At 39.6% G+C, this 12,455-nt stretch overlaps 1 protein-coding gene across 5 annotated transcripts in view; it reads right to left on the bottom strand.

Moving 5' to 3' along the window:
- NSMCE2 (NSE2/MMS21 homolog, SMC5-SMC6 complex SUMO ligase) overlaps positions 1–12,455 on the bottom strand; it is a 213,714-nt gene that overhangs the window by 194,090 nt on the left and 7,169 nt on the right. For 4 of the 5 annotated variants that reach the window (XM_005876652.2, XM_014548071.1, XM_005876655.2 and 1 more), the window contains exon 2: positions 4,298–4,387. The exons of the other annotated variant lie outside the window; for it this stretch is intronic. In XM_005876652.2, coding sequence (XP_005876714.1) covers positions 4,298–4,387 — 90 coding nt within the window. The remainder of the gene's footprint in view (positions 1–4,297; positions 4,388–12,455) is intronic. 5 annotated transcript variants of the gene reach the window in all.

Consider the following 12,455-nt stretch of genomic DNA (forward strand, 5'->3'; position numbering starts at 1 on the left):
ACGGAATGCAAGCACAGTGAAGGGAGGACTTGCTGGGGCCCAGCGCTGGAGAGCAGTCACTACGGCACATGATAAATAGTGCCTCTAATAAATGTATGAGGACCTACATACATTTATTATGTTTTTACACCTCACTTCCTTTCCGGATCTACATTTAAAATGTGTTCTTAATGAAAAGAGGAAGTTAAATCAATCACCTGTTAAACTCTAACAAATAACATAATATTTTGGCAAATATACCTTCCCCTTTAGAGAAGAAATCCATTCGCATGGCCAACCAAAACCAATAAAGAAAGAAAGAACACAGGACATTAAAATCCCTGGTCACATGGCAGTCTACCCTGCCCTGGCTATAACTATACTAACATGTGAGGGCAGATTATGTAAAAGATTCTGCTTATATTTCGAGAGCCCCCCCCCCCATTGGTGATATGGCCAAGAGTGATAAGAATGAGAAGCAATACACTGGGGTGAAGATGCAAATATTTTTTAAATACAAGAATGAAAAACAGCCTTAGCCGGTTTGGCTCAGTGGATAGAGCGTTGGCTCGCAGACTAAAAGGTCCTGGGTTCAATTCCGGTTTAGGGCAGGTACGTCAGATGCAGGCTTGATCCCTAGCCCTGGTCAAGGAGGGTGCAGGAGGCAACCAATCAATGTGTCTCTCTCACATTGATGTTTCTCTCTCTGTCTCTCCCCTTCCCTTCCACTCTCTCTGAAAGTCAATGGAAAAACAGCCTTGGGTGAGGATTAACAACAACAAAAAGAATGAAAAATAAATTCCTGGAACATACAATCAGTTAATTAAAAAATAAAAGAGGAAAGGAAGGAAATAAATAAATAAATAAATAAATAAATAAATAAAAGAGGAAAGGAAAAAAGCCGCCTCACAGTTGAGCATCCGAAATACCTCAGACCAGCGGTTCTCAACCTGTGGGTCGCGACCCCTTTGGGGGTCAAACGACCTTTTCACAGGGGTCGCCTAAGACCATCGGAAAACACATATATAATTACATATCGTTTTTGTGATTAATCACTATGCTTTAATTATGTTCAATTTATAACAATGAAATTGGGGGTCACCACAACATGAGGAACTGTATTAAAGGGTCGCAGCATTAGGAACGTTGAGAACCACTGCCTTAGACCTTGTATGGTCATCTGACATCCACCTGGGTCTAAGAAAAGTTTCTGGGTATTACAGGGATTTGGTATATGAATCTGTTAGGGTTCATTAGAGCAACACTATTTGTATTTTGCCTCCCAATTATTAAGTACCTAAACGCAGGTGCATGGTGCACTTTGAAAATTATAAAATTATTTCTGAGTTCCAGCCAAGGTCCAAATGAACTCATAAACTTAGCCTTGAGAGAACAAAGATATGGCAGATACAGGGTAATTCCTTCAAACTCAACAAACTCCAAAACTACCTAAGAACTCTGGAAGGTTCCATTACAAGGGAACAGACTAACAAGCTGCATCTTCTATGCAACACATTACATAATCTTTCTTTGTTAACTGGTTTAAATGTCTATTTTAGTCTGTCCCACAGGAACTCTGATCCTTTTTGCTTGAAAATTAAATCCCATACTAATTTTTCTGAAACTAGAACACATTCCTGCTTCTCAGACCTTACCATAAATGTCTCTTTTTTTTCTATTAAGAAGATAAGGCCCATACTCCCTCCACCCACACAAACACACTTGGCCCTCAACATCTTGGTGCCATTCTCCATCTCAATAGAAAAGTATATACTTTAAGTTGTTTTCCCACTGATTCTTATAACCAAAGCAAGTGTTTCTGGTCTGACTAGCCAACGAGAAGTAAATCCTGCATAACAAAGCGTATAAGCTGCTTCAAACTAGGAACAACCATGAAAAAAAGATACTGTCCATATGCAAAGAAGTGAAGGTAATTGGTTCAAAGTCGCACAGCTAGTAGGTGGCAGGATTTGCATGTTACCTCATGGCTACCTGTATAATATTAAACTGTTACAATATTAATTCTGTGTAATACTCATTTTGAGCCAAGAACGTCAAAGGATCCCTCTTTCTCACCTGCAAAGGGCCTAAATAATTATTAACAAAAATGAAATCATGTTAGTGCTATGTGCCAAGCACAGTAGGGAACATTTTACACACATTATTTAATTCTCATATCAACCCTAAATAAAGTAGGAATAAGGGAGGTATTTGTGGACACATAGTTAAGTCATCATTAGGTATTAGTTGCTAGTTTATAATACTATTCCTATTTTACAGATGAGAAAATCAAAGTTATTTAAAGTCACAATGCTATTAATTGGCAGAACTGAGTCTGAACCCAGGTTACTTGATTCCAGAATTTTTCAAGTCCTAAGTTATTCTGCTCAGCCAACCAAGTATTGTGCTGGCTTATTTGGCAAAAAGGGAAAGAAGAAAGGAACCCAGCAGCAACCATGCCCTTCCTACATGAAGAGACGTCTTACATCTTCCTGACGTAAGTGCTGAAGCTGTAACATGTGGTGGCAAAAATCTCAGAAAGGCCCAAACTGAAGTTAATCTTCAATCTGAACGGCTCGTGGGTCCCTGAATCTGCCAGGTGTTGGGAAACAATTCTTAATAGGTCTCACACATCTCGGCACAGTTTGCAAGCAGAGGCATGAAGGGCCCTTTTGTTGCAAACTATCTCTTCAAAGATGTTTGTACAATGAACAGAGCTTTGGAAGACTGGGACAGTGTTTCCCCCCAAAGCAGAGGGCAGTTACAGTAAGATAATGTCTTCCTCCAGGGCAAAGCCCATTGTAGAAATCTGGATCCCATAGCTGTGACACAAACCCACTGCAGAATCACTCTGGACCCTTCCATATCACTCCCGTAAGGATTTGGGCAGCAAGGCAAACCCATGGGCATATGTGCTACAAGAAATAAAGACCTGTCTCTCATCCAGAAGTCTCCTGTCTTTTGCCCGCATCCATGAAACTGGTGGCTAACATGGTAACTACCAAGTAGGGTGAAATCTTACTCTCCACAGAACCTGACACCAAGGACTTCACACCTCTTCTCACCTTTGCTTTCCTCAGAAGTAACCTCTCCCAGGCCCACCTTTTTCTCTTCACGTTCTGTGTGAAATTTTTCCTATAGGCCCTTAGCTAGGATTGCTTATGAACAGAGGTTTCTATCACACACCTTTAAGGCTTTCTTCCACTTGCTTATTTGTGTGCTGTTCCACTTAACCAATTTGTTGCCACTCAGCTCAAATGTATCTTCTAATACACACCCTCGGGTAATGAATGGAATTGCTTTGAGCATCTCCTTTTACAGCGAGCATGTTAAACTTTCTCAATAGAGGGTGCTGGAAGGACACTGCCGGAGGGAATCCTGCAGCTAACGTTATACAGGACTTAATGAGGAAAGACTAGATGCTTTTGCCCGAGATCAGGAACAAGATAGAGTGTCAGTTCTCACCACTTCTATTCAACATTGTACTCTAGTTTCTAGTCAGGGCAATTAGGCAAGAAAAATAAACAAAAAGCAACCAGATTAGAAAAGGGAAAAATAAAACTATCTCTATTTGTAGATGACATGCTCTGATCCTAAGGAATCACCTGACATTTGTAGGCAAATTAGCTGTACACTGCATCGTATGGGATATATACTCAGTGTGTGTGTATGTGTGTATATATATATATATACACACACACATAAAACTAATAAACAATTTCAGTAAAGTTGCAGGCTGAAGAGATGTAAGACATCTCTTCAGCCTGCAACTTTACTATAAGATTAACATATAAAAATCAATTCTATTTGTAATGAATAATCGGAAAATGAAATTAAGAAAACAATTCCATTTATATTAACATCAAAAAGAGTAAAATTTTTTTTTGGAATAAATTAACAAAAAGTGTAAAACTAATACTCTGAAAATGTTATTGAAAGAAATTTTAAAATATCTTAAAAAATGTAAAAACAATATGAAAAATGTAAATATGTAAAAATACATGGAAATGGAAGACTTAATATTGTTCAGATGGTAATACTCCCCAAATTAATCTACAGATTCATAAAATCCCATCAGAATCCCAGTTAGGTTCTTAGTAGAAATGGACAGCTGATCCTAAAATTCATATAGAATTACAAGGGACCTCAAACAATCTTTAAAAAGATGAACAAAATTGGAGGACTATACTTCCTAATTTCAAAATTTGCTACAAAGCAACACAACAAGACAGTGTGATACAGGCACAAAGACAGGCATACAACTTCATCAATGGAACAGAACTGAGAGTCCAAAAATAAACTTGTGTGGTCAACTTACTTTCGACTTGGTACCAAGACCATTCATTGGGGAAAGAACAGAGCTGGGACAACTGGATAGCCACGTGCATACAAAGGAATGAAATTTGACCTTAAATTCAAAAATATACAAAAATTACCTCAAAATGGATCTAAATGTAATAGCTATAAATATAAAACTCTTAGAAAAAATAGGATTAACTTTTCATAACCTTAGATTTTGGCGATAGATTCTTAGGTATGATACCCAAAGCACAAGCAACAAAAGAAAAATAGATCATTGGACTTCATCAAAATTAAAAACTTCTACATTTCAAAGAACACTATCAAGAAAGTAAAACAGCAATGCACAGAACAGGAAAAAGTACGCACACATCATACACTTGATAAGGGCCTTGTATCTAGAGTATGTATTTGTGGAACTAACTCCAGAAAATGTAAAGGGCTTAGGAAAGGAGGAAATCACATGAACTTCACTATGGACAGGCCTGACCCTAGAAGAACTTTCAAGTTCGAGTTATTACGAACTCATGAGATAGAAGCTGCCAAGGCTCACATTATACTCTTTTATGTGAAATTAAAAATTATTTTCTACCAATAATTAATTGAAATGGCCAGAAAAAAAAAAAGGTTATTTACAAGAACATTTCTGTTATTTTCTCCATAATTCCTTTCCAGGTACATTGATTTTATAAACTTGAACCCATCCTTATTAGCCTTATACATATGAACAGAGACTATCACAGAATGACTTTTACCTAGACCAGGAGTCAGTAAGATGCAGCCCACTACTGGTCAAATCAGACCCATTCGTTCATATATTATTTATGGCAGAGTTGGGCAGTTGCAACAGAGACAAGACTTGGTTGGGAAACAGGCTATTTACTGGCCTTTTCAAACTGGATCTCATGGTGGGAATGTGGACTTACAAACAATTAAATGCAAAGAAGTGCTGTATTGTTTTGATAAATGAATGCACAACCCATACAGAGGAACCAAAGAGAGCCATTGGGTCTGGGTAGGAGAAGAATGTCTGTAGAAAACACAATACTTATGCTTTGCCTGGAAAGATGAGTAAGTGCCCTCCAAGCAGTCAACTGGGAGAGAGCATTGTAGAGAAAGGAAGTCATGTGAGCAAAGGCAAAGAGGCGTGACAGAGCACATGGCGGAACTCGACCCAGTTTCTCTAGCTGGAGCACACAGAGCGGAGGGAGGAGTATAGCTAGTGACATCATGAACATTCTTGTAAACCAGGCTCAACAGTTTAAAATGGGTATAGAAATTAACAGCTTCCATTTTTCAGAGAGTAAATGCCAGATGTTTTGGTCATGGCCAGAGGCAAGATCAAGCAAGGATGACCTGTACAGTAGAAACAATTCATGGTAATCAAGATTTTTAAATACAGTCCTTCCTAGTCAAAGCCTTTTGTTTTAAGCCCAGCAAGGGAACCTTATAAGTCAATAATGAGCATTAGTATAGAATGGATATGCAACTTTCAGGTACAATGATGACAGAGCTCAGCAAAAGGGCTGTCCCTCCAATGAGCACAGGCGCAGGGTGGGTAAGAGGACTGATCTCAGAGCTCACTGCAAACAAGAAGGGAAAAGTCACACATAAGGAAAAGGGTTGAGAAAGGCTCAGTGTACTCATATGTAAAACAGCAATTAATTATGTTACCTACCTACCCTTACAGCATTGTTGCAGGATTAATGAATGAATACCCATGAGGTATTTAGAACATGGCATGTAAATACACAAAGAGCACTGGATGTTTGTCACTGGTACGTTGCCTAGTAAGTGTCATCTACAAAAGATGTGTGTCAACCGGATAGAAATTCAAGCTGTTAGGTCATAATGTAAAAAGTCGTGAGTGGGACAGACAGACCCATCATCTCATTTGAAACATACCATTTACTACCATGTAGCCTTCCTTATATTTGTCTTACCTGCTAACTAAATTATTAGCTTTTTGAGCACATGGGCCAATAAATATTAGTAATTTATAAACCAAGTATCAGCAATCATCTAAGAATAGTGAAAGCCAACCAAATACAAGTAAATGTTTTGAATCGGTACAGTACAACAGTAAAGGGAGAAAACTACATTGCCCAAGCACTGCCCCAAAGAAAAGGAAGCCTAAATCTTTGTGTGGGAGCAAAAGCCATCACTGCTGCCACCACCAGTTTAGAGAGTGTAACTACATTTTACACATATTCTCTCTCCTCCGTCTACTGAGTATTGCCTATAACTTCTCACTGTGTATAACTTTTCCAATTAACATTTCCTTCTCTTCACTTATTCAGCTAGCTTCCAGATCTGACACTACAACAGTAGTAATAAAGACAAAACCATAAAAGGTGCCTTCTATGTCCTCTTTCAGTGAATTTAAGAAATATGATGAAATAGTGATGAAATCATTTTTAATCAGCCATCATTATGGCAGACAGTGCTGGAAGGAAGGGGAAGGGTAGACCTAAAGGTAACCGAAGCTTCCTCTCAACTTTAGGCGGAAGTGTCTGATTCCACAAGGCATTCAAAGAAATGCATGCGAGGAACATGCCTCTTGCAACTTGGTCACATGCAAAGATGAAGCAAGAAACACATCTGTTTGGAGCTTGCCCCAAGTGCCTCTAAAGCTTCTCCAAACTGGGTTCATAACTCCCACCCACAGAGAAAGCCAGCGCCTTAAGCAGCACCCAGGGACAAGCAAATTAGAACATTTCCAAGGTCAATTGCTCACAGCCCTAATTGTTTACTGCAACTAGAGTATATCTGGCTGCTGAAGAGGCTGAACCTCTCTGCCTTGCCCAATAGCATAAGAAACTAATTTACCACATCAGCTACACAATAGGAAGTTTTGGAGGTGTGGATTCAAATAGCCTATGACATTTCAAACAAATATTCATAAGATCTCCCAAAGTAAGTCATTTTAAGGTGCTAAAAAACTTTGGGAAAAACCTAAAAGAGCAAGTACACCAGTGGCAGTGGAGTGACAAGTGCAACACCACCAACAACAACAAATCAATGGATAGTATTATCTTGTTTTACCAACTGATTCGATTTAAATACTCACCAAAACTGCTAAAGCTGCAAAACTGATTTAAGAACCCTTATAATTTCTTGCCTTCCTCTGACAGCCACTGAAAAGTGAAATATCCTCTGTACTTGCTGCTATGACAACAGCCATTTGCCACATGTGCTGTTTACCATATGAAATGTGGCCGGTACAGACTGCGTTGCACTTTAAGTTTTTTTAAAAAGTAAAAACAGCTTATCAAATATTTTTATATTGATTACATGTTGAAAAATACTTTTTAGCCTCTTTCTTCTCACCATTTATAAGGAACATAATGGAAAATTTTAAAGTACACATCTGGCTCATACCATGTTATTATTGGACACTGTTGCTATATATAAATAACGCTTCACACTTATATAGAACACAAATATATAGTTATAAGAAGACAGAGAAATAGGTCTGGATAATAAAATAATCCTATATAATAAAAGCCTAATATGCAAATCAACCGAATGGTAGAATGACCAGTTGCTATGATGCACACTGACCACCAGGAGGCAGATGCTCAACGTAGGAGCTGCCCCCAGCCCCCAGGCCAGCCAAGGCGGGTGCCAGCAGGGGCCCCCCGATTGCCCTGCCAGTCACCCCACAGATCAGCCCTGATCACCAGGCAGGCTTAGGGACCCTACCCGTGCATGAATTTCGTGCACCAGGCATCTAGTCTTTTTATAAAAATCACATTGGTTTCAAATGTTGATCACCAACCTAATAAAAGCTCCTTTCTCTTATCACAAGACAAAATTTTATATCTTTCAAAAAGGAACCTGATGTTCCAAAGATGATCCTTAAGTCTGCTCTATATCTGCCATGAGTTTACATCTTAGCCTAGCATTAGCCAAGTCTTAATTCTTTCAATGACCAAACATCTATATATATAAAAACCTAATATGCAAAGTGTCCCCTTGGGAGTTCGACCGACCGGGAGTTTGATCGCTCGTTATGTGTGCTGACCACCAGGGGGCGGCGTGGAACGAAGGAAGGACCCGGCCAGCATCCAGCAGCCAGGAAAGGGAGGCCCTGGCTGCAGCTGGCAAAGTGAGGCCCCGGCCGGCAGCCAGCAGCCACTAGGGACCCTACGCATGCACGAATTTCGTGCACTGGGCCTCTAGTATATGATAACATGCTGATCTAATTTTAAAATTTGCCTGAGTATCTCCAATTCAGTTCTTTCGGTAGTAGTCATTTTCATGCTCTATTAGGTCACTGAAACCTAACCCATGCCTCTGCTCCAAAGATAAAGAACAAGAATCAATGCAAAGATTATTCTCAAGAGTCTAGAAAAACCCAAGCAGTATTCAGATACTGTCCATCTCCTGTTTTAAAACCTAAAATGTGACTCAGTTACTATTTCAAAATGTGACATCCCAGTGGGAATGGGAGAGCTTAGCTAACAGGAAAGCAGAGCAAGCAATTATCTGAACACATTCCATCATGTGGAGAAATCACACCAACTTTCAGGTTGGGACAGCCAGTGGAAGAAAGACAAACTGGAGGTGTCAGAACAGTTGGAAATTTATGGGGGGAGACCACACGGAAACATGAGGTGAGGTGAGGCAAGGTGAACAGCAGCCCAAACGTTCCTCTCTAGAGCTCTTAAAAAGAAAACCACTCAACTTTCTGACCAAGGAAGCCAACAAGACAGGAAACTCATCTCAAACTGTCCCAGGCACTACTGGCCATTGATAGAAAGACAAAATGACATGATATTTATGTGAACAGCAGGTATAAATCATTTTAAAGTGGTTTTGAAATGTAATCAACAACAAAATCAGGATCCATTAACTTAGAAAATAAATATGAGATGTATATTTCCATTTTTGGCAAGGCCTGTATCTACCTCTGGTAAATGCAATTGAATAACCTGGATAACTGAAAATAAAGCAGCAGAAATGAGAGGTATGTTCCTTAGTCCTACAGTTTCTCTGCTCTGATGTGGTTAACACATTTTGCCTCTTTTTTTGTTGTTGTTGTTATATGGGATAGATTAGTGATTGTACCTTTGACACAATCCTGAGCCCTGCAAACTGGTCAATAAGGCTGATGGCCACCTCATAACTGAGGTGTTCTAGTGCCACCTAGTGGCATCTGTGTCCTGTCAAAAGGGAAATAATAATTAGAGCAGGGTTCTCAAAGGGTGGTCCCTGGACCAGCAGCAGCACCAGTATCACCTTGGAACTTCTTAGACATGAAATTCTTGAGGTCATCCCACACCTACTGAAATTCTAGTGGTCGGGCCCAGTGGACTGTGTTTTAACAAGTTCTCTAAGTGATTCAAATGCACCTTCAAGTTTGAGAACCACTGGATTAATCAGTCCTTATACAAAGATTTAGTGAAAAGTCTTAAATAAAATCAGGTTCATAACCTAACAAAAGTACTGTTTCTAATTTTTGGAAAGCAACTTTTCCCCCCTACTTTTTGGGTACAAATATCTGTACTTAAAGAACAGATTTAAAGCTACTTAAGAACATCAAATGAGTCCCAGCCTCTAAAATATCAGATGAGTTCTCTGAGCAAACCCAGTTTGTTAGGGGCAAAAATCGAATATTGGGGACAAGCTATGGTTATGTGAAATATTAATCATGCTCTGTTAACCATGATTGCCTTGTGTTGGTTAAAGAAAGGACACTCTGACCTGGCTGGGAGTTGTACGCCCCCAGGACCTGGGAGTCAGTCAACCTTGGACCTGGGAATCAACCTTGGAACCATTCTCTTTCAAGAACTGCCTATTATCGTGGAAAAATTAACAACCTTGTTGCCCAAACCATGGAGTCCCACCCCAGCCTCCTACTTCCCCATGTAATCCTTGTCCTACCCTATATAAGCAGCTGGTTTATGGGGGGCTGCAGAGCAGATTTTTGTGGATGACCTACTGCTCTCCCATACTGCCGGCAGGATTGGAATAAATGCTCATAATGATCCAACCCTGTCTCTGCTGAATTGGCTCAAGTAGTGGCAGGCAGCACGGATCCATTGATTGTCCGGTTACAAGTTCACAGGGGACACCAGACCCATTAACAAAACAAAATATGATGTAAATACAAAAAGCCCCAAGAAGCAAAGAAAAGGTCTAACTCTACCAGGATATCAGGAATAACACGTTACTATATCTTAAGAAGGAAGGGAACTCTCCTGAAAACACATGAAAAGCCAAGGAGGTAGAATATTGGTGATTTTTTATATTGAGAGTCATCTACCCTAATGCTAACAGACACCACTAAAGAGTCCACTGTATACATCTGCTCTGTGCAATTATATGTGAAGTAATCGAGAAAAAAGCAGGTCTGATGAAGCCTTGCAAAATTGTTTCTTTCCTATTTAGGTCTTAGGGGACGTGTCAGAGGTATGAACAGTAGACAAGAAACAGTGTTTTTCTTATACCTGGGAAACACCGTGACATCAGCAAAATAACGGAGTTTTCCTAGAGAGCTGGATTTTGTATATTCTGTAGGCCAGGGGTCCTCAAACTACGGCCCGTGGGCCACATGCAAATACAAATATTGTATTTGTTCCCGTTTTGTTTTTTTACTTCAAAATAAGATATGTGCAGTGTGCATAGGAATTTGTTCATAGTTTTTTTTTAAACTATAGTCCGGCCCTCCAATGGTCTGAGGGACAGTGAACTGGCCCCATGTTTAAAAAGTTTGAGGACCCCTGCTGTAGGCAATGCCTTTATACATTTAGCACTATAGATCCCATAATTATGTATATTCAATTGCCTTAAGTTATTTAAGTTACAATAATATTTTGCTTTGATGCTTGGCTCCAGTTATAAAAGCTACACAAGAAACACAAACTTTGGCCCCTTATGGTTATTGTTATTTTTACTGTCACTGTGGCCACCACCATCACTAAATCACCTACTTCTAATCACTGCGTCTAGTCAATAACATCATTACAGAATAAAGAACAGGAGCAAAGCCAAAAAAGAAACCTCCCCCCTTAACTAGAGCCCTGGCTACAAGAAACAACACTCTAGATGGAGAAATATATTACAACGTAATGATAATGCAGAATGTGGGTCTTCCTAAGAAAATAAGCCTTCAGGCTGGTAATATGCTGGCCTGTCAAGTCATTAAGCAATGTCAAACAATTTTAACGTAAAAGGTTTAAATAAATGATTACTCCTTTTTCATAAAATAAGGTGATGGGTAATAGGATATGGGGAATCATAATTTTATTTTTGTCTATATTCATTCAATTTTTAGAACGCCTTATAGCAGCAGTAAAACTAGAATATTATCCCTAAATCACCCAGAATCAGAACTATTCACTGGACTAAATACTTAACATTTGCAAATTTGAAAGTTCAAATAATTCATGAGGACCACAAATGTCCAAGGCCGTGCAATTTTTAACTTAATGGCTGTTCTTCATTCATCATTAACTCTGATGAACAGTAGACAAGAAATGGTGTTTTAATCACAAAGTGAAAACTGTTTCTCACCTGAGTGGAGACTAAGATGAGTACAAAGGAATCAGATGTAGAATCTCAGGGCGAAGGGGGGTGAGTAGGTGGGAAGAGATCAACCAAAGAACTTGTATGCATGTATGCATAATCCATGGACACAGACAATAGGGTGATGAAGGCCTGGGGCGAGGGGTGGGGATGGGCTAGAAGGGGCCAATGGGGAGGGAAAAGGGGACATACATAATACTTTCAACAATAAAGATTTTAAAAAGCAAGTAAGTAAGTAAATAAATAAATAAATGTGATGAGTTTTAGTCAAAATATAAATTTTGGACATGAAAGAATTATCATTCAATCAAGTCACTATATCATTTCTATCCATCAGGACTTCAACTGTTGGAATGAAAGAGAAAATCTGACAACCATTATTTTCTCCCTGCCATTACGAGTTCAGAAATAAGACCCAAAAAAAGAGTAGGGAGAGTATAATGGCCCCTAAAGGCCCCAACTTCCTCTCTCCATGAGCAGATTCAACTCTGCCTTTAAAAATAGAAGAGGCTGCCCTGGCGAGTGTGGCTCAGGTGGTTGAGCCTCTTTCTGTGCACCCAAACTAAAGGCTGCCAGTTGATCAGGGGCAGAGCACATGCCTGGGATCCCCAGTGGGAGGGCTGGGGGGGGGGGGGGGGGGGGGG

This window comes from Myotis brandtii, unplaced genomic scaffold (assembly GCF_000412655.1).
Source record: "Myotis brandtii unplaced genomic scaffold, ASM41265v1 scaffold494, whole genome shotgun sequence".
Lineage (NCBI taxonomy): Eukaryota > Metazoa > Chordata > Mammalia > Chiroptera > Vespertilionidae > Myotis > Myotis brandtii.